This window comes from Haliotis rufescens, unplaced genomic scaffold (assembly GCF_023055435.1).
Source record: "Haliotis rufescens isolate VD_foot unplaced genomic scaffold, xgHalRufe1.0.p SCAF_9, whole genome shotgun sequence".
In the NCBI taxonomy this organism is placed as follows: Eukaryota; Metazoa; Mollusca; class Gastropoda; order Lepetellida; family Haliotidae; genus Haliotis; species Haliotis rufescens.
In genome coordinates, this window is record NW_025964383.1 from 32,504,146 (window position 1) to 32,532,046 (window position 27,901).

The 27,901-nt window shown below is 39.1% G+C and overlaps 1 protein-coding gene across 4 annotated transcripts in view; it reads left to right on the forward strand.

Annotated features, from left to right (window-relative positions):
- The window catches only part of LOC124127832, a 134,154-nt gene that overhangs the window by 47,587 nt on the left and 58,666 nt on the right, over window positions 1-27,901 (forward strand). The window contains exons 1-7 of one of the 4 annotated variants that reach the window (XM_048390978.1): window positions 4,522-4,969; window positions 5,224-6,403; window positions 7,194-7,231; window positions 7,377-7,497; window positions 7,936-8,716; window positions 8,853-8,983; window positions 12,699-12,748. The exons of 2 other annotated variants lie outside the window; for them this stretch is intronic. In XM_048390978.1, the coding sequence (XP_048246935.1) occupies window positions 7,217-7,231; window positions 7,377-7,497; window positions 7,936-8,716; window positions 8,853-8,983; window positions 12,699-12,748 (1,098 nt within the window). In that variant the 5' untranslated portion in view covers window positions 4,522-4,969; window positions 5,224-6,403; window positions 7,194-7,216. Of the gene's footprint in view, window positions 1-4,521; window positions 4,970-5,223; window positions 6,404-7,100; window positions 7,232-7,376; window positions 7,498-7,935; window positions 8,717-8,852; window positions 8,984-12,698; window positions 12,749-27,901 lie in introns of those variants that run through there. One more of the 4 variants, XM_048390977.1, reaches the window with a different exon arrangement.

Genomic DNA, 27,901 nt, shown 5'->3' on the forward strand with positions numbered 1-27,901 from the left:
GTGCATATTGAGTAAGGTAGATTTTTCATACTGTGTGTTTCACTTGTGAGGAACTTTTGATGATTATGTTCTATAAATTTTGTTTCGTTTCATAAATATGAGTAGTATTAGGGGGTAGCCTAGTACGATGGCGCTACCCTGGTAATCATTCAAGATGGCGACACTTACAAGTTCCGGGAGGCGTGCGCATCCAAGATGGCGCGGAGGGTGGGATTCTTTTGGGATTTGTTTTTGGTTTGCAATGATCAAAGTGTTCTTTCGGGAGAGTTGGGTGGCCCTGAAAAGGGCCATTGGAAACAAACTGGAAATTTGAAACTTTTGGAAACTGGAAATTTTTGGAAACTGGAAACTGATGGAAACTCTTGGAAATTGGAAACTGTTGGAAACTGGAAACTGACGAAAGCTTGAAAACAACATTTAGCAGCATGCCATGAGCTGTTCCGTTTTCCAGTCTGCTGTTGTTGTTGCTAATGCTGTTGTTATTGTTGATGGTTTGCTTGTTTTTTCTTTTGTGTCTTCTTTATCTTCTTTGGTGCTACTTTCTTTGGTTCAGTCTGTTTCCGCTTCCTGTTTCCACTTCCAACATTTTTTTCTATTTTCTTCAAGCTATACGATTCTCTCGACTTGCCAGCCATGATGCAAATGATAGCCTGAACAACGTGTGTGTTTTTTATTTATAGACAAGACTCCCAACTTCACCATTGGTGAAAATGCACCAATCGCCACTCAATAAAAAAGAACCAATCATAAAAGGCAGCAAACATGGTAAATAAAGCAGGTTCCATTGCGCCAAGGATTGTTGCTCACCACATGTCATTTATTCTAACGGAAACATTTTTATGGTTGGCAATAGAAGCAAAACATAAAAAGGCATCCATACAAATTTAAATAAATACATGTTCTAATGAATAGATAATGAAAATCATGTCAGCTGCATCATTCAAAGGCACACCTGAAAAACAGTATCGAAAATGTATCAATCAGAAGACAGCACCCGAGTTGTGTTTTCTCTCCCATTGAAAATGCATTTTACTATGGAAAGGCTCGAGTCGGTTTGGAAACCTCGGCTCAGACCAGTCATCGAAACGGACCAATCAGCGTGCAGAGTTATGGACCAATCAAAACATTGGGCGCCAAATCGGTGTGGGGCATTTTTATCCGCTCCTCTCCTATAAAAGGAACGAAGCCACTAACACCGGCACAGCCCTTACGAAAGAAGCAATTTCATGTCCAATCTTATTTATGTCAAGACACTGAGGGCAGTGAGCGGTGAAGTGTACGAACTCATTCATCATTACTTAGAACTGCATGATCTGATGATGAAATCTAGTGACTTGTACAAATGTTACTTTGAAAAGGTGTGCGAAGATAAGGGCCGTCGAAGCGATCTGGGTATGCCTCCAACTTGTGGCCAACAAAGAAAAGCTTGTTGGAAGTGGAAACAGGAAGCGCAGGAACATGCACACGCCTCTCTGAACCGGAAGTGTCGCCATCTTGGATGATTACCAGGGTAGCGCCACCGTACTGGGGTAACCCCCCCACCCCCCACCCCCCACCACATACTACTAATATGGATATTATTATGGCTATGGTTTTGAAATAGGATGTCGCAAAAATACGAATTTTATGCCAAAAAAAATATCCGTAAAAGAGCCTCTTTCTGCGTGTTACATTGCTCTGCAGTGTTTGTCCTTTGCGTGCCAGAATGTTATAACCATTGGTTGAAACTCGACTCGGTTATGCGTCTTGGCCTTTCAGCACTGTACCCGTGCTTGTAGGATGCTTCTATATTTAGACACAGCTGTGATAGTGACTGAAATACCTTTCAAAGTAGCGTTAGCCCGGACACATATCGATACGCCTTGCCATTAGTTATTTGTATTCTGTTTAACCATGCATGAAAGTAAAAGGACAAAGAAATAGCCACAAGAAATGTCTGCTTAAGGCAAAGTTGATTGTACAATTCCGACTGTATCAATGGTAAGTGTTAGTTAATCACTTTCAAATTGTGATGATACCATGTTTTCGTGAGCTCGTGACCTGTGGCGCCCGTCACGAACACATACAAAATCAAGTTATTTGTTCACCTGAAATAAACATGGGAACACATGAAAAAAAGTCAAGGTAGGGAATTGCTACGGCCATATTTTTGGTCACTGATGCGTCAAATCTGTTTGGGGGCTTAAAAGAGAAAAGCTAATATTGATAGTATCGTTGTTACTTGTCGACATAATGCTATGACGTTCTTCCGAACCTATGCACCACTGTTGAACAAAATACTACACTGCCATAACAGTATAAATCAATTAATTTGTCAGTACAACAAACATATAATATCATTACACATGCTGGCATAAACTGCGGCCAAACACCCTGGGCTAAAGATGTCACACAGGGAGGACATCATAGGGGTGGGGTGGTGTTGATGTCTTCGTGTTAATCTATATTATTCCTGCGGTACATTGACACAATGCCAATATGTACATTGGAAACTCTATTGGGAATTTTTGGTTAGCCTGGGCCCTAGCAAGCTATGCGAAATGATCCGGTGGTCAGGCTTGATGACTTGGCTGACTTAGTGTCATCCTTCCCCGCAACTCCTCATAATATCAATCATTGGATTACCTGGTCCAGATGCTATTATTGACAGGTTGTCATCATACAAGTGGACAATTGCTGAGTGCGGTCTTAAAGAAAATACAAGCAATGAAAAACGACAAAACATTTTCCACACTCATAAATAATTTCCGCTGAGGACAGAGTCTATTATACGATTATATCAAAAGCACGTGTTTATGAATTACTATCAAATGGTGATGACGCACATGGGAACATATGGTACAAGTCAAAATGGGAAAATGCATCAAGCATCATTTTTGTCACAGAACACCTGGTATCATCACTATTTGACAGTGATTTAAAACACATGGTCTGTACAATGCACAGTGTAACACTTTCCAAATATCTGTAAGAATGTTGTATTAACGTTGTCTGTAAATATCTATGTATCATTGTCCTTAACAACATATATATTTCATGCAAGGAAGTTTAGAAACTATAAGATAAATCATCTACTACACAAACAGATTTTTCCTATATCCCTGTGGCCTTCAAGTATCTCTACAATAAAGATGTGAATAGTGGTGTGTACCTTAAAACTCAGTTTGCTATGCTCGCTGTTTGCCCTAGGGGGAACGTTTAAATACGAGAGGATGGGAAGAGGGAAAAGGAGAAAAGAGATCATAAATCCACCAGTTGTTAATAAACATTTTTTGCCATGTAATAAATTATATTATCGAAAATAATCCCATAAACTTGCTATCGCAAAAGGATTAACGTGCAAATGAAGTCACATTGCATGAACTGCTTTTAATGAGCTCAATACATCGATGTGCATAGCTTTCACAATAAAACAAGGTTAGGATTTTCCTGATGTGGGAGTGCTGGAAACCTGGCTCCACATCATTTAGCACTATATAGTACATGGTTCTTTGTAATCAGGCAATGTGTTCATGCGCGGTTCCTAAAATTACTTTAGGGTACGAAATACGTCACAAAATTCGAATGTTATCAATAATTACACAATGTGATTGAAGATGTTGCATTAACGTTTGGGACACTCGGTCAAATACCTCTATGTCGTATAGAGGCTGGTCCAAATGCATTGATCCGGCAGGGTGTTATCTATTGTCTTTATTTGTCTTCAGTTAGTATCAGTATTACATTATCTTGTCTATGCACGAGGTATTTGGTTAAGTGAGGATTCGTTTACATTAAAACTCTCGAAAACACCGTTTACTTTCAGGTAACCATAAATGAATAATTAAATAATCACTCCAATAGTTTTGAAATAGCATAACTATTAATACCTCACAAGATTATAAAGAATCTTTGTTGTTTTTATTCCAGGGGTTTGTAATTTTATTGAAAAGAATACATTGTGCCTGAAAATTGATGATAAGAAAATTATGCTTAAAAACATTTATGCCACAAGAATAACATTGTTGCGAGGTGTTTTGCATAAAAGATATGCAGGCTCATAGTTTTAAATAAATAACTATCTGGTTTCGCAGTTCAAGCTAAGAAATTACCTAATCTCAAGAGAAAATCCTAGCCCCAGTCTCTTTGTTTGCTACGGTTATTTAGATTTTGTGCCTTTGGACTTCTTCTCTTTACAGAATAACCTATTATTGATTTGTATCTTTACATTTCAAATGTATGCAATATTACAAATACATTCGTTGCATACAGTACTTATTCATCCCAAAAGAGTTTTGATAATTTCCAAATTTGTTTACGGCGTGATCTCCAGAGAGCAAACTGGGGGTAATAGTTTGCAATTTTAGACTTAGGCCTCCGTAGGGATCCGGATTTAAATAGGTTACCGGGGCTCTATTACCTGTCGTGAGAGGCGACGACAGTGTGGTTGTTCAACTGGCAGACATTCATTCAATGCAGGGACTGGCTGAATATCACATGATGTGTATTCATGCTTGACGTCAAATGTATACATAACAACCAAACCTTAGCTATTACGCAGTTTGACAAATGCAGCCTTACAGTAGGCTTAGAGTGATTTTCATTTGATCATTTGATTGAGGCTTCCAGATGTCATGTTACTATGTGAATACTGTGGGGATGAGATACTATCAAACTCACAAAGTGTAACTGTGTACCACAAGGATGAGGAAGTGTTTTATGAACCACAGGGTGGTGATATACCAGAGGAGTGTGAACATGTAACTGTGTGGGTACATGGTGACAATGTCATATATACCAGACAGGGAAGCAACGTACCAAGAGGTTATGAATCCGTTTCTGTCTATGCCAAAGAACAAGGATTAATATATTCTAAGGAAAGTATAGCCCCAACTGGTTTTGTCCCTGTACTTGTTTATGCCAGGAACGATTTCGCATCCCGCACCAAGAAATCAAAACCTAAACAGATCGTCCACACAACGTGTCTAACGTGAGTATTTCAAACATCTGATGTGAACGATATGCACTGTTGAAACTTGTCTGTTGAGTATAGTTATGTAATTTATATTCCGCATTTGGTATTTGTTCCCTTTCACGTACGGAACTCAACCAATTTACAAAAATGTATAACTATAGGAAAATGTATATTGTCGGTATTGTGAACTGACCACAAAGATGCTCGAGGGACTGTTTTGTAGTTCTGACACTCCTGCTATTTACTTCTTATTCTGTGTTTCCTTTCAGTGAACATATTCCACGGTGTGAGAAAGCAGTTTGTGAATTTTTACAGTGTGTGTCTTCCTCTGAAAACATCTTGCCTATTGGGATCCACGTTAAATACCTGTTTGGTGTAGGACGATGGGAAGATAACAAAAAGAAGAAAAGGGAGAAGAGAGATCGCAAACTCGACCATTTTTTGAAAAAAGTATCGGCGCTGCGCAACTCAAACGCTGGATATATACTGATTCATCTTGTAGGTCTGGCCCCCGGGGATTCTTTTACTGGCGCATTCCATGAGTTTGTGGATACAAAGCTTTATGACTTGATTCATGATGGTCAGTTATTTACTGATGTTTACCGGATGGTAAAGCTAAGTGACCACAGGGAGCTTCTTAATTTTTATGACTTCTTAGCTCTTTATGTCAGTGCTTCTTCCATCTTGACAACATCTGACTTTAATACAAAGGTTGCACTTGATGACTGCATTGTGGATATTTCTGCGGATACACTGCGGACATTTATCAGAAGAAAAGGAGAATTCGAAAGAACATTCAGCTCACTCCCTTCAGAAATACAAACTGTAAATGATGTTACAAGTTTACATGAAAACAGGTCAGTTCAAATGAAAAGTCACTTTCTTCACAAGAAAGGAGATCATGATATAGTTGCTTACATTATTAAGAGTCTTAAACTTTCTGAGTACATAAGTGCAATGAGCAAACTTCAAAAGGGTGGTTCTTTCCTATATGGTGTAAAAGAGGAATGCGTTTTTAAAACGGAATATGGATACGAGTCTAAAGAGATCCGTCTCCAGCCTGTTTGTGTTGATGATCAAGACTATCTAAAGGATACGTTGAAGCAGAAGATTTACGAGACTGTTCTTGTGTGTGACTTTGATGGAAAGAAAGTGACTGACGCACATACAGTAGACATTCGTTTTATTCCTTGCTCGCCAAAGGTCACAGAGTTTTGTTGCGGTGATGAACTTAGAAATCACAAGTTAGAAACAGGTGGACAGTTTATTATACATATTTTAGTAAAACACATGAATGGTGTAGTGTTTTACGATCAACGGGGACCATTGGCTTACAAATATGATCCCGCAAACAAGTCAGTCACCCGGATGGAAATCCATGAATGGTTCCATGCTTTCACAAAGCTGCCTGAAAGCCAAGCGTAGCTGATGCAGTGGAGAACAAAGACGGTAACAGATCCTATTTGTTTATAAATGGTTCCACCTTCTGTTTACGATTTCTTTTAAACGGAAGCTTCAGAATCATGCTATTTAAAATCCTAATGCATAAATTGAGATCGACATCAATTATCAATCAATAATGTTTCAGAATCTAATTATGTTAGATACGATGTATCAAATCTTTCATCAAAGGCTTTGTAAACTGAAAACACTGTACTTACTTGATTAGTTGCATTATCATATGTTTCGATGTTTGTTCGGGTGAATATGTGTGTGACGGGTTCCACCTGTGGGCTAGGATACGTTCACCTTTTCGTGACCACCTCATCACTATTACAGTGATTCGGGGGGCACGGGTGGCCCAGTCGTCTAAGGCGCCGCGATTCGCTGTGCAGAGTTGCGTCTCTTGGGCACGCCAGAAACCTATGATTGTGGGTTCGAATCCTGGTTCGCCCCAATTATGTTTCTAGGTTTGTCAGCACCATGCCCGTGCTAATGGGTTTCACCGAAGTGGTAAACGTCTGAGACCTGCATCACTTCGGGCTTTCCTCCCACATTAAGCTGACACGCAGCGATATAACTGGAATACTGTTAAAAGCGGCGTTTAACCCAACTCACTCACTCACTCATATGTTTATGGTGTAATCGGAATCGTACTATTGGCTCTGCTTTTGTCAGAGATTTCTTGTTATGAAAATGGGTTGATCACTATTATTTATTGTCTGCCATAAACCCTGTTATGCACAGAGCACTGTGTGTAGTCTTATGATGCTTTCAAATTCATGGTTTGTATTTCCAGGACCAATCCATGTCCTCGTCAAAATGTCGAAGCTGCTGGTGTGTATGGATTATCACTTTTATGATATCAATTGCCATTAACACATATCCTACCACAAGAGTTAAAATCATATCTTATCAAGCTTCAAAATGAATTTTTAAAAATGACAATTCTGTTTTACGATGTTTTCATTCCATATTCAAGAAACAAATCGTCAAAGAGGAAGAGCATGACTTTACTTTAGCAACAAACGATTTCTTCCGAGCTGACTTGAAGCACATTGGAAACGGCATATTTGAGATCAGGAGACACTTCATTTTTGAAGGTAAAGAAGCTATGCACTAAGATCAATGGGTTTGATGATATTTCTGGTCATTGGACAGCAATTTAACTTGCATATGTTCTAAAAAGGAAGTGATTGGTGACATAAAACTAAAATCTGACACAGCATTGAACTCGCAAAAACGTGAATGTATACTCCCCTACCTGTGGCATCCGTCACAAACACATGCAAAGTCATGTCAAATATTCACCAAAAACAGCAGCGAACTCTAACAATTTGAGTTTTATTCATGCCGAAAGAGAAGCTAACTTGATGTGTTGAGAGACTTGTAACTGGTACCGTTGTTCCAAGTCATAGATGCTCGAGAACAATTCAGTCGACAGGTACACAAAACAGGGAACTCAGTTATTGTACCACCAGGAAGGCTTAAGTTTAGATACAAAATGAGAATAGTTCCTATAAATATTTGTATTTTTTCAGACGACCGAACGGTAACACCACGCAATCTTGAAAACTCTTCAGCAAAAGTGAAAGACTGTCTCTTGGAACTTGTAGAAAACCATGCATTTGTCTTAGGATTGGATACCAGGACTGATATAGATGTAGACAGTACGAACCATCCAAAGACTGAGCCATGTTTCATGTTCTTATCAGAAACCTTATCAGTTGCTCTGGATTTTACCACATCCCCTCGTCCAGGTAATTCCGTGTGTGATGTGTTCATTGTCTTCCCTAACAAGCCATATGTGGTCCTGTCACTCGTTGATGGTGATGAAGAGTCAAGGGAAGCGTTGGCATACAACACGTCTGTGGCGAGAGGAGTGAGACATAAACTCATCAGATTCATGGATGAAGATGTGAACTCAATACATGGAGTGATCAATACGTCGACGCTCAAGGATAGTGTCGCATTCAAAACTCGCCTGAAGGTTTTGGTTGACGATTCTTCTCATTTTGTTCCAATGCGTTCATTGTTAATGAATCCTAGCAGATATGATAGAGTCCTTACAGCGTTTTGGGCGGGTGTTGCTGAGACAAAGTCAGTGCTACGAGAAAATGGTGAAGGCGATAACTGTATACGATTCCTCACCAAAGAACAATGTATCATTCTGGTAGAGAACATCAACAGTAAGTATGTCCAGGTCCGATGTGTGCCAGGTAGCGGGGCAACGACTCTGATGCTGGAGGTGGCCAGGAGACTGAGCAGACTGGGGGACACTCTACTGGTGTGTAGGTCACGGAAGGAGGAGCGCAGACTCAGGTTTGTAGATATCAAAGGGGCTATATTAAAAAATATGAACACACTTTTTACTGGAATGCCTCAGAATACGAACACCAGAACTGAGTTAATCATCTCTGTTTGTTTCAATCAATGACTTAATCAATCATACTTTCAGGTCAGCATATGCATCAGTGGTATCAGTGAATGACCTCAGCAAACTGGATCTGTCCTCATACGTGAACATTGTTGATGAAACAAACAGTGTGACACCGGAAACAAGACGTCACCATTGGCAATTTGCAATTTGTATGTATCTCAAACATTATTTCTTTGGCTTCCAAAACTCGCATACGTAATATACTGAACACCAAACGTTCCTGTGACATTGCATAAGATTTAAAGCAAAGTTATTCTTTTTACCAAATCTGAAACAATTTCCGTTTGCAACAGATAAAAGACTCCTGTAAGTGTTCAAATGGTTCAATTTGCCATACTGACTTAAGAAAATGCCTGATTTCATAAAAAACCAAACATGAACATGCCAAAATGTCAATTTACAAATCAATAGCGTGCATATCCACCTCTAGTTGCGATGCAAGCAACACATCTTCATCTCATGGAATGGACCAGGCGTCGCACAAAGTCCTGTGGGATATATGTCCATATCTGCTGAAGCATGCTTCGAAGTTCCTGGAGTGTCTGTGGAACACGTGGTTGACGTCGAAGGCGCCGAACCATCTCATCCCACATGTGCTCGATTGGTGAGAGATCAGGGGAGCGAGCCGCCAAAGAGATGACATCCACGTTGTTTTGTTGAAGAGAGTCCTGAACAAGACGAGAAATATGAGGCCGGGCGTTGTCATGTTGAAAGGTAATGCCTGGGCCATGACGACGCAAAAACGGTACAACAACAGGGCCGATGATCTCGTCGCCGTGGCGCTGACCATTGAGATTTCCCTCTACCACTATCAAACGGGTCCTCTGTCTTGCTGTAATCAAAACCCATACCATAACGCTGCCCCCTCCGAACCGATCTTCTTCCATGACACAATGACTGACGTAGCGTTCACCTCGAATCCGTCCATCGCTGTGGCTGAGGTGAAAACGAGACTCATCTGTGAATAGAACGTGTCCCCACTGCATGACCGTCCAGTGTATATGTTGTCTGCACCACTGCACCACTGAAGACATGCTTGACGCTGGTTTCCTGTCAAAATGGGACGTCTGGCGGGTCTTCTGGCGACAATCCCTGCACAACTGAGGCGGCGACGTACGGTTTGTGAAGATATTCGTCGAAGGCCAGGGATGCTCCTTGCACTCACTGTTGCTGGCAGGAATCGATTTCGTACGTGTGTTGTTCGAATCCAGTTGTCTTGTCGATTATTGGTTACGCGTGGCCTGCCACTCCGAGGATGGTCTCTGACTGCATTCGTCTGTGGCCAACGTTGCCATAAACACCAAATAGTGTTTCTGTGGACGTTAAATTGTCTTGCAACATCACGTTGACTAGATCCTGCTTCAAGCATACCAATGACTCACAGACGCTCATTATCGGACAGGCGTGGCCTTTCGTAATGTTGAATAATTGCGTAATTTTGTTGTTTATTTGAGTGGTTGTTGTCAGCACGATGCTAAAGAATGCATATGGAATCCCGTTAACGCACATATTTTTATACCCATGATTCTTTGGTAGTGAAATGCATGGGGCGTGCACAAAAGTCAACTTTTGCATGGAATGCATGGTTTTCTGTAGCAGTTGCGCTTTTGTGACTTGATTCCATACATGTACTACAATATCGAAAACCAAACTTTACTTGTTTGAAAAATACACTAAAATATTGGTGTCACAGGAACTTTTGTTGTTGAGTATATATTTTTGGCAATACTGACCCCTGCTTTTATATTATTTTTAGATCATGCTTGATCATTTAGATCATTTTTGCATCATGCCTTTGGTCTGGCATAATGCCGGCTCTTTTTATTTGTAATTATTTGAATACAATAGTTGTTGATAACTTTGATAAGAAACGGTAAACTGTAATTATCTACTTACAATTCACTTTTACTCTGTCAATGTTCACCCATCAGTAGTTGTAAAAATACACGATTTGTCCTTCATGCTTTTTCCTGCATGCTTGCAAGAGTATTTAGTATGTGACTGTATTTTAAAACTATGGGTTTGATATTGCACGGTACAGGCAGGCAACAGGTGTTTTGTGGCACTCATTTGTAGAAAATAAAAACGTTAGCCTAACATGGTGTATTTTCTATTTCGAATTATGTATCTGTATAGATATGATAGTTTATTTCAAACTGGTGTCCTATGGGTGATTGTTTAAGAAGTTATAAATATCTTAGAAACTGTGTACAAATAATTTTTATTACCACTTTTTTATATTTTTATTGTTGCCATACTGTACTAATGAACAAGCAAATTTCTTGGAAAAAGATAAACTTAGATGCTCTTAAGAACAATTTGGCGCTGTTGAGGTACGAGTTATCAGAAACGTTACAATAAAAAATGTAAGTCATTAAAAGACATAAAATATATTTCAAAATTGGTAATGTTTTACAAAATAAATAATCATCTCTCAGCCGAATATATTTGTAGGCTTATTCCTAATACAGTTTTTGAAAGCACACATTATAAATTTGACAAAACTAATCTTCAAACAGTGAATTGTAAAAACAAATGCTTATTCATTTATACCGGCTATAACACCACTTTGGAATGGGAGATAATGGTATGCACTGGGATTGAAATTATGGAAACAGGTTAATATGTCAAATTATTCACAGTCCCCTCAGGCTTGGCTGCAGCGGTCTTAACGCAGATCAGAGTGCTAGATATATTTTGTATGCAAAAATTTGTTCCTGTGGATATCATACCGAAGATTACTTCCACTTCTTTTTGTGTGCACAAATTACTATGTTCTTCGAAATGAAATGTATTTTTACCAACATGGTTACTCTTTACCAACTGTGCTATACGGAAACTCGTATTTTCAAAAGCCCTGGATCAAGGTAAAGAAGTAAGAGTTGGATTCTTAGACATTAGTCAGGCATTTGATAAAGTATGGCAAGATTTGATACGTAAGTTACACTCTCATGGGATAAGTGGTAGGTCATTGGACTGGTTCAATAGTTACCTGAAGGATAGAGTACAGCGTGTAGTGATCAATGGATACACCCCTGTTTTAGAATCTGTGTGTGCTGGCGTTCCACAAGGATCAGTATTAGGGCCATTACTGTTCTTAGTCTATTTAAATCTAGTTGCTGATATTGATGGCAATATTAGATTATTTGCGGACGATACGTCCTTGTACATTATTATTGACGATCCCCACATAAAAGTGGCACAATTAAATGGAGATCTTGAAAGAGTATCACACTAGGCAGAAACATGGCAGGTAAAGTTTAATTTTTAAAAACCCAGAATGTATGCATGTATGTCATCTCATTGTATGTGTTATCTCTTTATATGCCCCAATTATAGAGACGCAAAGAGAAGTAAGCATTGTTTTGCTAAAGACCATAACTTACACTCCGTTTTACATGGAAATTCTAACAAGTCTGCAAATTGAAACCTTCAAATTGTCGAATCAGTCCATAACTTTATTGTGGAATCTGGTCGATGTAGTTTAAATGTTTAAATAATTGAATGATAATGATGGATGACATTCGACAGACTTCTGATATGCATTATGTGCATATCAATGAAACGCCTAAATGTTGATAAGAGACAATATTTTTATTTTTTATACTACGGAGCCTAATAACCATGTCAGCTTTGATCTTTGTATTTTGTTTCCTGGAGAGGCATTCAAATAAGCCTGCGGGTTGTTTGCCAATCGAGTTTCAAATTTATTTGGGGAATAAATATGTTTAAAACATACATCCATGGTACATTAGCTAATCACTGATGTATCTTAAACATGCACGACGCATTTTATTGAATGTTACTACATAAACAATTTTACTAATTTTGTTTAAGAAACACAGTTATTCCTTTTAACTTCAGATCTAACTGATATCAAGGAGCTTAAGAACAGAAAGTGGATTGTAGAGAGGGTAATGTATACTGACGTTTCATTATTGAAATGTACTTATTACTATAAAACGTCTTTAAAGTTCTTCTTAAGTTTCTACAAACGAAATTAAGTCATAAACATAATGCATTTCTGCAATAAATACATAAATAATATATTTTATTTCATAAATAAACCGTTGCTTTATCAATCTTATTGCCCAAAACATGTTTAAATTTGATTTTTTCAGGAAATTGACAGAATGGAGAAACTCATGGATGCACTTACTAATGGTAACATTTTGTATACGTAACCACACGAACGGTAAAATAATATATATGAACTTATATAATTTACATGTGGTTGACAATGATGACGACAGTGCTGATCGCAGTATGAAGTATTGTATGTTCGTTTTAAACATGTTCCTTGGGTTATTTTATCACATAATAAATATGCTTCAGATCAGTGGAGTCGAAGAATGAAATATCTAGAAGGAGACTTTGATGTGCTGATATTGCTGTCGGGGAAGCTCAGACAAAACATTGTTGTAAGTGAATCTATTACGAGTAATTAATCGAAATTAATGTTAAAATTCGCATTTCAGACAATGTGAACACTCACGCTGCAACATTCATTACAATAGAGTTAGACATCTCTGCTATCGTGTGCCACATAGCTTTGACATACCTTTTTCTACATTCATGCAGATACCGTAACGGATACAACTAAACAAAATTGTGCTACACTCGTGAGAACGTAAGGAATAAACTTCAGAATTCACAGAATTCACAGAATTCACAGAATTCACAGAATAACATCCTCTACTAATCACTTCTCATTTGGTATTTTCAGCTTCATCAAAATAAGTGCAGTTCAGAAAACAAGCCACGTGAACCAACAAGCAAACAAACTCACCAAGGACGTGAGTATTGTTGAATATTTACTACATCCCAGGATGTTATTACAGATGTTCGGTTCCAAACGTCATTTACCATTTCGTGTCTAGTTCTTGAACCATACCGTGATGTGATCAAAATAGTATGGAGTTCAAAGCCAATATGATTTGCAGTCCTTTACTTTCTACTTTGATTTGGTTGTCAAACTTATACAAAAAGATGAAACGCTGGATACCAGAAAACATTTCGTCGAAACTCAAAGAGCCGTCGTATATTTTGTATACAGGATCTGGTAACACCGATAAACAGGTCAGTGGCAATGACCATGTCTGTATACATAGTGTTTGTATTGTTTCTTCCTTTGATTTCATACGTCTGCCTGTATTGCTATTCTAGAATAAGTATTATATTATATTAGTGGGTGAGTAAGTGAGTATGGTTTTACGCCGCTTTTAGCAATATTCCAGCAATATCACGGCGGGGGACACCAGAAATGGGCTTCACACATTGTAACCATATCGGGTATCGAACCCGGGTCTTCGGCGTGACGAGCGAACGCTTTAACCACTAGGCTACTCGAACGCCCCAAGTATTATATTAATTACTGTATATCATATATTTATACAATTAACATTGTTAAAGTTATTGATAAAACACTAGAATTTGCATAATAATCTAGGAGACATATACGTGTTCTATTACTACTTCCGTATTATTATGTATTTTTGTTACAGTTACATACAATGTATATTTATTATTTCCAAAACTATTTTCAGCGGTTGTACAAGAAGCGGAGCTGATTGCATGGCAAGAACGAGTGGAACAAGAAAAGAATGTTTTTCCTCTTCTACGATCGGTAAGTGTCCAAGTCTGTATGAGAAACAAATAGCAAAACATAATGTTTCAATAACACGCGGTTTGTACAAATATTTTAATTAATTTGCCACCCTTTTATGTTTTGTTTCTTTGTCCCAGGTTATGGTAAAGGACAGAACCAATCTCATCTATCAAGACATTAAACTGGCTCACCTAGGTAAGCAGACATTATCATCTTACCACGTTTTCCAGAATATTGCAGACTAACGTGCGTTTCAGAGTAATATCAGTTGGTTTTGTTATGTTTCTAATTCTATTCGTCTCTTGGTAATTGCAACAACTGAGTGGAAATATCTTGTTGACGACAGACACTTTTTTCTGTGCAGTTTTGATTCTTACACACATGTATCAGTTACATGTATTTGTCCATGTTTTTGAGTGGTTTTAACTGTGACTTACATTAAAGGTACAAGTGTCTGTGAGAGTCAGGTTTAAGGAAAGTGGAACAGTATTTCAATGATATTACTCAATGTGTTAAACTGAACTTAGGAAAGAAAATCTAAAGTGACTCAGGTCGTAGAGTAAGTGAATAAGTGTTAGTATTGAACCACTAGGCTACATAAAAGTTCCTCCCAGGCCGCAGACACTGAGCATATTGGTGAAACGACGTACACGGGTAAAACGATTGAAAGCCGAGAGTCAGGTCGACAAACGCTTAGGGACGCAACTCTAGATAACATTGCCATGTGTCATCAAGAATTATCACTAGTATCTATCATTTCAGCAAAAATATTTCTGAGAAATAATTGTTCTTTACTGCAGCTGCAGAATAACAACCAGTACATAATATCAATGTAATTTTGAAACCTAATACTTAGTGTTCCGTAGTGTTCAACAGTTCAACATTTCAACCAGGTTTAACTTAATGCATATTGTAAATAAAACACTTAGACTTTTTATACTTTTAGTTACAGTAAGTTATTGAAAACACATCTCCTGATAATTAATTGATTTTCAGCAGTGTGTTTTTCAGAATTCTGCTTATTCAAAGGAAAGCAGTTATTTAATCCTTGGCTATGTACCCCTATAAGTGCAAATAAATAATAATTTTTGTTGTTATTAGTAAGCCACATTTCCGGCATAATCAGTGGTTTAATGTTTTTATACTAAAATAACTGAAAGACTTATGAGAAACTACTCAGAAGGGACAGCTAAACTTCTTAAAAAAACTGTTGTATTCGTCAAAGAGTGCTTCCCCTTTTTTACTATTAAGATATTCCTAAGCAGAATATTATAAATCCTTTTAAAGTTGTTTTTAAGTTTTGTCTCTGTTGTTATGGTGCTTGGACCTGCCCATAATGAAGTAAGGGATGGGATAGACTGAATTTAGTTGAATCACCCCACCTTCCCCAAATTGCTTCAATCGAAATGTAGACGATATGAACTGTATTCGAAAGAAGGCTCCACCGACTAAACCCACCCGAATTAAATCTTAGTAGATAGACAATTAAGCTCATTTAGCGAGATGATTGAAATTGCGCTCATTCAATGTGTTATGCTGCGTAAGTTGCAGATAAATCCAAAGCTGAATGTACATTTTACAAACCTTTGTCAACTAGTTTAGAAGCAATGTCTAAATGCTTTAAAAACAGTGTAATGATTTGTCTGTCAATGCACATTCAATATATAGTTTTACGTACAAAAATGGCAGCGCCAATAAAATAGGACAATATAAACAATATACGTGTGTGTATACAGACATATACATACTGTCAAGCTTGACAACGGTATAAGGGTATAAGAACGGTATAAGGTATAAGGATATATACCGAAACGTCGCCTTTAAAGTAAAGAAGTTGTTATCCATACATTTTCTCTACTTTGTCATCCGCCCACTTCTAAGTAATGCCTATCAAACAATTCATCTGTCATCTACATTGAGACGTGGCAGTCAACACCATAAGTTGACAACGGACTAAGGATTTAAACCGAAACGTCACCTTTACAGTAAATAAAGTAATTGTTATCCATCAATTTTCTCTCCATTGTATGGTATTTTAGTTTGGATTTTTGATATATCAAAAGCTTGTACCACTTGAATAAGTTTGGAAATCATTACTTTTCTTCCTGTGTAAGATCCAGTTCAATTAACAAATTGTCACTGTAATAATTTCAGCCTCCAGAGAAGGAGAAGAGAAACTGAAGGACTCGTCACAGAGTTCTGAATCTAAGTTCTGGAACCAACAGAACACAGCACGTGCATTTCAGGAGTCGTCGGACGATGCTAAAGATGGATGGGAGCTACAGCACCCAGATAACGTAGAGGCAGAGGGGCGTACGTACCTGTCATTTCATCACTACTTTCAACACATTGACTGGATGAACAAATATGCAATAACCATTATCCAAAGGGATATTGTTCGATTATGTTCGATTGAAAAAAAGACCTCATTTTACTATTTACTTTTTATTCGAGGCATGATCATGTTAGAGTAGTAAACGTACGATCAACTCAGATTCAGTGAATCGTCGAATAGCTCACGTCTAAGGTACTATAATCAATGTTTTCAAGGAAATGATCTGTCAACACTATTAGTTGTCTTTTATGTTTCCAAAATAGAGAACTATCTCTGCACCTTTTTACAACAAATGAAGGATGTTTTCAAGATATATCTTCCGAAGGAAGATGGAATGTGAACAGTCATTGATAAAGACGAACGTGCGCGTATATTATTGTTTTAGATCCCGAGAAGATCCCCGAAACGAGGGCGGAAAATAAAACAGGATCTTCTTCAACGGTAGGTGCCATGTTAGTTGTTATAAGCTTGCTGCCTGTCCACATTCATTGCATAATGTGAAGTTTGGTTTAACAGTTTAGTTGGTAAAATATGAATATGTAGTATCATTGTATTCTGCAAGCTGTGTTAATTCACATCTATAGTTGATTGAAGTCAGTTACATTTTGTGCGGAAACAAACACCAGTACTGCCTTGGTACTACTAGATTAAAACACTGGGTCACTGTTGGGTACTGCAACAACACACTTTTGGGTACTGCAACAACACACTGGGTTACTGTTTGGTACTGCAACTACACACTGTTGGGTACTGCAACAATACACTCGGCTACTGTTGGGTACTGCAATAACACACTATTGGGTACTGCAATAACACACTGGGCTACTTTTTGGTACTGCAACAACACACTGTTGGGTACTGCAACAACAAACTGGGTTACTGTTTGGTACTGCAGAACACACTGGGCGACTGTTGGGTACTGCACCAACACACTGGGTTACTGCTGGGTACTGCAACAACACACTGTTGGGTACTGCAACAACACACTGGGTTACTGTTTGGTACTGCAACAACACACTGTTGGGTACTGCAACACACTGGGCTACAGTTTGGTACTGCAACAACACACTTGGTTACTGTTGGGTACTGCAATAACACACTGTTGGGTACTGCAACAACACACTGGGTTACTGTTGGGTACTGCAACAACACACTGGGTTACTGCTGGGCACTGCAACAATACACTGGGTTAATGTTTTGTACTGCAACAACATACTGTTGGGTACTGCAACAACACACTGGGTTACTGTTGCGTACTGCAACAACACACTGTTGGTTCATGCAACAACACACTGGGTTACTGTTGGGTACAGCAACAACACACTGGATTACTGTTGGGTACTGCAACAACACACTGGGTTACTGTTGGATACTGCAACCGGCTGACATTCTTTGTTGAACACATGAAACTGATCATGACGATAAGATGCATTACATAGACAGTTCATATAGAGGTTGATACTGACACGGATCAAAGCAAAGACGTTTAAAATTGAAACTTATTTCAGGAGAAGCTGAACGATATCCACACTGAGGACAGGCCGGAGCTCCAGGACACAGATATTGGCGAGGCAGAGAGTCGTAAGTCTCAATTAACCAACTAAATCAGATTGTATTATCATTTAACAACAAATCAAGATTTTGTTTCTCTACACTAGTGGTAAAACCTTTTCTAATACAAATTCTAGTTTTAATTTCAGCACACAGAACATGAAATATTCAGTCAGTCACGTGAAAACATATCCACGGTTGTATATATTACAGTAATTGTTTCTTCTCCAGGTATGCTAGAGGTTGAATCTCTAAATGAAGAATTGGACAGTTTAAAATCGGTAACCATTTCCATATTCTTACACTCTTTAAGATTTTTACACTCTTACCCATACAAGAAACAATATGTTTAGGTCGATTGTTCAAACTACATTTATGTCAGATGTTTTAACTGATAATCAACTTTTACATCATCTTCAACAGAGAAATATGATGAGACTAAACCTATAATCTTGATCGAAACGGTGAGGCTGGTGAATCTAATGCTACTTTCACTGCTACTGCAAGTTCATTTGGTTTCAGAACAGAGATCACAAAACGAGACAACTCGACAAACTACAAACTGATTGTTTGACACACGGCAAGTGTAAATTTACTTAGGGCAGGACATGCTTTTCCTATTCGCGAATCGACACTGGTTATTCCCTGGCGTTATTATTTTATATGATATTAACAGAGGTCTTTCATAATATGCATCAACATGTTTCACAAGTGGACCTGACTAATTTCCCCAAGAGTTACCCTGATATATTAGTACAAGTTAGAGAAACCGACGGTCTGTTCATATAACGCAGAATACTATTGAGATACATTCTGAACATGTATTTAGCACTGTGTCATGAAGTACGGAGCGATAACGACATGAATATACTAGTGGTGAATTAGCTTGAGTCCGGTTGTATATTCCTTGAGTTTAATAAAAATGTATCTGAGGAGAAAAACACAGCTTAAGATGCGCCACGTGTCTAGTAACACATGTTATGATTAATACCTTGTATCCTCCAGTTGAGTGGCAGAACTCTATTGACTACTTGATGAGGTACCCGGAAGTGCTATCCCTGTTTAATGTGGAACTGCCAGGACTGGACAGTGTTAGCATGTTCCATCGAGAAGACCAAGATAAAAGCAACCTGCAAAGAAGAATGACACACAGACAAAATACAGTCTCCATGAAAGACTCAAAGCAGAAGGTAACAATTGCCTTCTTTTAACACGCTTCCATATGTTCATATACAGGCTAACGTGTATTGGTTATATATTCGTTGTTTTTTCGCTGCTGTAAGAAATATTTCAACTCTATCATGGTGCTTGTTAGTGTATGATGCCACACAATCAACCAACTGAACGGTCAATGTGTTAAGTTTGAGAACAGTCTTTAAGGATAGCAGAATATGATCATATATTGGGATTCCAACTGAGTTCAAAGTGTCTAAAAGTGGCTATGTGACTGTCCTGTTATTTATGATTTGTCACTTATGATTAGGGGGCACGGGTGGCCCAGTCGTCTAAGGCGCCGCGATTCGCTGTGCAGAGTTGCTTCCCTTGGGCACGCTAGAAACCTATGATTGTGGGTTCGAATCCCGGTTCGACCCGATTATGTTTCTAGGTTTGTCAGCACCATACCCGTGCTCGTGGGTTTCACCGAAGTGGTAAACGTCTGAGACCTGCATCACTTCGGGCTTTCCTCCCACATTAAGCTGACACGCCGTGATATGACTGGAATACTGTTAAAAGCGGCGTTAAGCCAACTCACTCACTCACTTATGATTAAGTTGTATCGGGCATTGGTGTCAGCTATACTATTCTAGCTGCATCTGTAGGCAAAAATATGTGAACATATATCACCCATGCCAGTGATACATTGTATATTCAATAATTGGTTACTCAGATTTTTCACAACACAATAACAACAGCTGATTTTAACGGCAACCTATACCAAACATTAGACTCAACCGATGTGAATTCACTCATAATCAGTTTCTTGGCTTGTCAGCGCAATACCTGAGTTCGTGGGTTTCAGTGAACAGGTAAACGTCTAAGACTTGCATCAGTTCCAGCATTCCTCCCACATCATCAACCGGACAGACTGTAATACAACATAAATACTATTTAAGGCGGTGTTCAGCTATATTCACTTATCCACTCACTCACTCATTCTCATCAGTAAAACCGATGGCTACATGGTTAATATTGTCATGGAAGAATTGAGATAAAAACATTTAATGTAGAGCTATGTTAGCTCTAGGTTTTTGATGGTGACAAATTGAAACTACATGATGCTACGTGTAAATGCTTCACATACAGAACAGAGATTGCAGAGGTATGAACATGTGTACAATGTGCGAGAAGCGTCGTTTATGATAACAAAACAAAACCCCGAATAATTATCCTTGCATTTGTTCAGATGTTGTCTACTTTTTTACAGTTCTCTCGCGCAACATCAAAATTGGTTGTAGTGGAAAGGGAAGGTGGATACACTGCAAAAGGTATGAATGGATCATTGTCAAAGATTGGAATAAGTTTCATATGTGACTTGGCAGGCATTATAACTAAAATCATGTCATCTTCCTGTCAGTATAGGGGCACGGGTGGCGCAGTCGTCTACGGGATTCGCTGTGCAGAGTTGCTTCCCTTGGGCAAGCCAGAAACGTATGATTGTTGGTTCGAATCCCGGTTTGCCCTGATTATGTTTCTAGGTTTGTCAGCACCATACCCGTGCTCGTGGGTTTCACCGAAGTGGTAAACGTCTGAGACCTGCATCACTTCGGGCTTTCCTCCCACATTAAGCTGACACGCCGCGATATACTGATAAAAGCGGCTTTAAACCCAACTCACTCACTCCTGTCAGTATAGTGAAACCTCATTTGGATGTGATTTACTTGTATTTAAACACATTCTTAACATGGAAAAGTACAGCAAAATGTCTATAATCCTATCTAACACATGTATCAACACATTCTCTCAACAAGTTGTGTTCTGTGTAATCTACAGATGAACGTCACAGTTCCTACAGGTCTACAGGTCTTATTCATCTTTTGAGGAGGTACCAGCAGGGCTCCCTGAAGGAAAGAGATTTGACCACACTTACATTTGAGGTATAAATGGGGACATAAGGTAAAACATTACTGAAAAGATACTGTCGGAAATAGAAAAAAATCATGTTTCGACTTTAATTGTTTGCGTTAATATTTGTTTACCAATCATGGAAAAAACTAATTTACAAAGTTATTATAACCTGCGGTTTGATAAGGTTAGACAACAACAAGGAGAAAGAGACAAATGTGGAGTCTGAAGTCCAGTGGATGCGATATAGAACCAGATGATGCCCAACAAGGCCAGGGCATTTGTAACATCCAAATATGTATGAGATGTCACACGGTGAAGCTTGTCACTGGCTCTGAACGCCCTAACGTACTCTTCAATGTTTTCTAGGCGATGACAGAAGACGAGCAACGACTCGCGGATCTGACGGCAAAGAATGCCTCCTTGGAAAAAGGTTTGTAGATTCTATATAGCTGTACATTCAGATTATTCACAGTATACCTTGAATAATTCTTTTATATGGCACTTTGAACCATATATTTACGTGTATGTCAAATGTGGAGTTTAAATGTTAATATCGCCATACCCACACAAAACATAGAACAGTATCCTATCATTAAAAACGGATGGCAATGATATGTTTTACGCCGTTTTAAGCAAAAGGGCGTGTAAATCGCGAATGCTTATATGCAAGCAATAATAGTAAATGTTCTTCATATAAAGTTCAATAAAATTAAATTTATTCAAAATTTAAAAAATGCATCTTTCAATAGATATTCATGAACATCCCCTAAACATTAAGATGCACGGCGCACGATTTGAATGTTTGCGTGTTTGTTGGACGCCTGCTACTCACACAATGCAAACTGCACACACTGATTGTTAGCTAACAAGTGCTCATAAAAAGCACTTTCATCTTACCGTAAATAACCCTTGCCCAGTGCCACGGTTTGCCGAAAATCAAAGCAACCGTTTGAGGGAGCACAACATCCGGCCCCGACGTCCAGCGACACGACCACTTTTGTTTCCACGTCACCGTCAGGGACGCCTAGCTTGGTGTAGACAGCATCTGAGGTTCAGAAGACAGGCTTGGGACAGTATACTTGTTTACAGATGAGTCCAGGTTACATCTGGATAGCTCCGATGGTCGTGCACGCAAGCGTAACTCACATTTATAAATTGTCATTGCAAGAGAATAACTAGCCTAGATTTTCTGCCGAAACAGATTCCACTGGGCGTAAAGGGAAAATAGCTGAGGACAAACTTCTCTTGGACGCCGTGCACGACCATGGAAACTATCCAAATCAATCCCGGATATGTGAACAGTATACTGTCCAAGGCTTGTAACGCTTGCGTTACTCAACGTCGTCAGTTTTGGGGCATAAGTGTAATGGTATGGGTTGCCATCACAACTTATGTTAGAACACAACTTATCATAGTTAATGGCAAATTGCGTAACCTACGGAACGACATCGTTCGAGACCATTCTCTTCCATTTTTTTCGCAAATGCAGGGACGTAATGTCACTTTGCAGAAGGATGATACCCACCAATATGTTACAGTGTCGCAACGGTCATTTTGAAGCGGCATAGCATTTCTGCGCTGCCATAGCTGGCTGTTTCTCCAGATCTCAAGCCAATATAACATGTATGAAATGAGACTGAACGACACCTACGGCAGGACCAGATCCAGGTGTTAACGCCAGCTCAATTGGACCAGTTAACGCCAACTCGGGTGGGCCTGTGTGACATTGAAAATGGACCCGCGTTGAAAAGTGACCCGGGAGTCAGTAGTCAACGTTGAAAACATACCCGGTCTCAATTTTCAACAGACCAGGGTCAATTTTCAACAGTTGAAAAGTGACACTGTCAGCTTACCAAGTCGTTAAGTAGTGACCCGGGCCTCATGTCGAAACGTGACTCCGTTGAATTGTGACTTCTAGTGTAAATAGAAAGATCTAATGTTTTAATCGATGAAAACTTGTTTAGTGTCTTTATCCGGGTGTTTCTGAGTGCGTATCTGTCAGCTTGCATCAGTTGTTTTACGTACATGTATGTCTTTCTGAGTGCGGTAGAGAGAAGGATGGGGTCGTTTCATGTTTTATTAAAACGGGAATAATCCAGATTCAAGATTTACTGGCCAAACCTATAGCTCTATACAACCAAAAATCCAGCTACCTTTCAATCTTCATTTTTGTTAAGATTTAATTAATAAACAAAGTACTTTTACGAGAGGATATCAAAACGTTTTGAGCCTAACTAACTTAAAGTTAAAATTCTGGTTAAAGTTACAATTATTTTTCAACATAGTCCCATTCCAGTTTCACACTCATATGGTTTGCCAATCATTAATGCCCGATATAAAGTCCAGCCGTCAATTGTTGTCGTCCTCAAATATTCAACCCCGCAGGTGCTTTTTCAATTTAGGGGACAAGTGGAAATCACCGGGGGCTAGATCTGTAGGTCACAGGTCGAATCCACATTCTCGAACAGCATCCATCTTAACACAACTGGCGCGTACTGGTGCGTGGTTTTGTTAGATTATCTAGAACAGGTACTAGTATTTGGGTATTCTCCATTGTATTGTATAGAGTCGCTTAATGTGGTATAGAATGCTGTTTTAGGCTCAAAGCATTTGATAACGTCCACATTTCAAAAAATCATTGTGCATTTTTTAAATTCGGCAAAATTCACAGATGTTGCTACAGTTTTCTGAAGTTTTTGAAATAGTGCTGGTTTGGTTTCTTTTCATTTAATTGTGCATACCACTTTTCACAATTAAAACAGGCTTCTATAGGAACTGTCTAAAGTGTTACATCATTGTCAATTTTTTAAACGAGTTCAATCTCTTTGATTTTTATGGTTTTTCGAAGAGTTGCCTTCATTGCCAAACCGATACGGAAGCAGTTCACTGACGTAATAGAACATTCCCCTTTTGATAGGTTTTCAGCTTTCTTGTCTTGAAATACCCATAGTATGCATATATGTCTTTGAGCCTTATATTTGTGTGATCTATTGCGTGTTTGACATTTTTAAAACTATACTCAACAACCAGCGTAATGGTGTGGGGTGGGATTACAGCAAGACAGAGGACCCGTTTGATAGTGGTAGAGGGAAATCTCAATGAAAGCGCTACCGCCCTGTTGTTCTACCGTTTTTGCGTCGTCATGGCCCAGGCATTACCTTTCAACATGACAACGCCTTGCCTCGTATGGCTCGACTTATTCAGGCATCTCTTCAACAAAACAACGTGAATGTCATCACCTGGCCGGCTCGCTCCTCTGATCTCTCACCAATCGAGCACATGTGGGATGAAATGGATCGGAGCATTCGACGTCAACCACGTGTTCCATAGACACTCCAGGAACTTCGAAACATGCTTCAGCAGATATGGACAGATATACCACAGGACGCCTGGTCCATTTCATGAGGCGAAGATGTGTTGCTTCCATCGCAACGAGAGGTGGACACACACTCTATTGATTTGTAAATTGACATTTTGGCATGTTCATGTTTTTCATGAAATCACGCATTTTCTGAAGTCAGTATGGCAAATTAAACCATTTGAACACTTACAGGAGTCTTTTATCTGCTGCAAACCGAGATTGTTTCAGATTTTGTAACAATCATAACTTTGCATTAAGTTTTATTCAATGTCACAGGATTTTTTGTTGTTCAGTATAGTCAAAAAAGTTTAATCTTTTGAAAACAAACTTGGTATTTTGCTGTTGGCGAGTCTGGTAACGTCCATCGTACTGCCTGCACTTTTGTTTCACGTTGCAAATGATGGTAGTGGTCATTGTAGCATATGTGATCAGAAATTTCTAGGGTTTATAATACAAAACTATGCATTTCCGATTTGCTTCACCCGCCTTGTATAAACCGTTGTTATTCCTAATTCGATGATGATGATGTGATCCACCCTTCCATCAGAGATGCTAATAACCCAGTTAACACAGGGGGTCCAGGCAACGTTGCATTCGTAGATTACTATTTGGTTACTATGTAGACTCCCAGTAATGTTACAAGAACGTTCCTGTGGAACCATGCAACGTCTGTGCAACGTTCGACTTATTGGCTGTTTTACGTTGTAGCAATATTACGACAGCGTCACGTTGAGGGTAACGTTGGATGCCACTTTGCTTAAACAAAGTAACGTTCTTACAACGTTGTGGGGACGTCCTTTTGTTAGCTGGTAACACTTGCAGTCCCTTTCAGACCTTTGTCATGCATTAGATGAATGGTTTCTATTGAGTTCCACCGAAAACGTCCCCAAACATCGAATGCGAAAGGTGCTTTTAATGTCAGTGTTTTTTTAACTAATCTTATTGATACTTACTTCTCACAATATCGTTTATTCGTTTGTGAAGTGGGATTTCATATTTTTAAATATTACGGGGTTGAAGTTTGTATGTAAATATACAAACCTGCGTGCCAACACAATATAAATTTTCATCCATATAATATCAGAATGACATCAAATCACAACATTTATATATGCTTGTACTGATATATACTTGACATCATGTTAACACATCGAAAGAAATAATCATTAAACGCTATTCCTAACACCCCCATGAACAGTTTATGCGTGGGGACGTTTTAGGTTGGGGACGTTTTCGGTGTACCTCTTTCTATCTAGCTTCCAGATTGTAGATATAATATCCTCGGATAATCAACTTCAACAATTCAAGACACACTGCTCCCCCACCCTCTCTCTCTCTCTCTCTCTCTCTCTCTCTCTCTCTCTCTCTCTCTCTCACACACACACACACACACACACACACACACACACACACACACACACACACACACACACACACACACACACACACACACACACACACACATACATATATATAATATAATATATATATAATACTACCCTGCAACCAAATACTTGCTCTAACACACATGCACCCACCGGACCGCTTTCGTTCAGCCCGAAGGCTGGAGCCCCATTGTAACCACCGTGGCGTTATGGTTGAAATACTGGACATTTCTAAAGTGACTGAGTGAGTGAGTGAGTTAATGCTTCACGTAACATCGGCAATATTTCAGCCATATCGTGACGACCATTTCTAAAGCCAGGAACCATGGCAATTTGTATATGTGTACGTTAACACATGCCTATAAATGCGTGTCACCTCCAACCCTCATCCCGAACACACTGATAAATATTTGCACCAATTTAGACATGTTGCCAAAGTCTTCTGGGAAGCAGAATAAACCACAAGTCATAATTCAACGGAGTCACTTTTCAACGCGAGGCCCGGGTCACTATTTAACGACTTGGTAAGCTAAAAGGGTCACTTTTCAACTGTTGAAAACTGACCCTGGTCTGTTGAAAACTGAGACCGGGTATATTTTCAACGTTGAATACTGACTCCCGGGTCACTTTTCAACGCGGGTCCATTTTCAATGTCACACTGGTTCACTCCAGCTCACTTGGGCCAGTTAGCGCCAGCTCAGTTGGAACGCCAGCTCAGTTGGGCCAGTTAACGCCAGCTCAGTTGGGCCAGATAACGCCATGTGGGGAATCAAACCCGGCTCGTCTTCGTGAGGAGAGAAATAAGCACCTGGCTATCCTACCGATCACTGTTGCATGGTAGATCGTTCATAAAGTAGCATGCAGGGCTTTATCGAGCACAGCAAGCTGATTGATGTCTTTGTTCAAGGGTCGAGCTGTTTAACGTCGGCTTGTCGGAATCTTTGAAAACATGTATAACGGAACATATCTCATGCTTAATGTCACATAGAAAAGTTCCAATTTGTGAAGCTCGATTTATCGGTTACTTCTCTTAGTTGTTGAAGAGGAATTCATAAAATTGTAATTTACTTTTCAGATTTTGGAAGCACTGTACATATTGTCGGAGCTGAATGCCAGCCTGCAGCTATCTCATGTAAGTATTTCCTGGAGTGAGTGAGTAAGTGATGCCAATCACTGATCTCAGTATTCATAGACTCAGTACTGACAGTCACTGACCTCAGTATTCAAAGATTCAGGAGAAACGGTCACTGACCTCAGTATTCATAGATTCAATACTGGCAGTCACTGATCTCAGTATTCGTAGGTTCAATACTGACAGTCACTGACCTCAGTATTCATACATTCAATACTGACAGTCACCGATCTCAGTATTCATAGACTCCCTTCTGACAGTTACTGACCTCAGTATTCATAGACAGACCACTGACAGTCACTGATCTCAGTATTCATAGGTTCAGTACTGACAGTCACTGACCTCAGTATTCATAGATTCAATACTGACAGTCACTGACCTCAGTATTCATAGACTCCCTACTGACAGTCACTGACCTCAGTATTCGTAGGTTCAAAACTGACAGTCAACGATCTCAGTATTCATAGAATCAGTACTGACAGTCACTGACCTCAGTATTCATTGACTCGCCACTGATAGTCACTGACCTCAGTATTCATAGATTCAATACTGACAGTCACTGACCTCAGTATTCACAGATTCAGTACTGACAGTCATTGACCTCAGTATTCATAGACACCCTACTGACA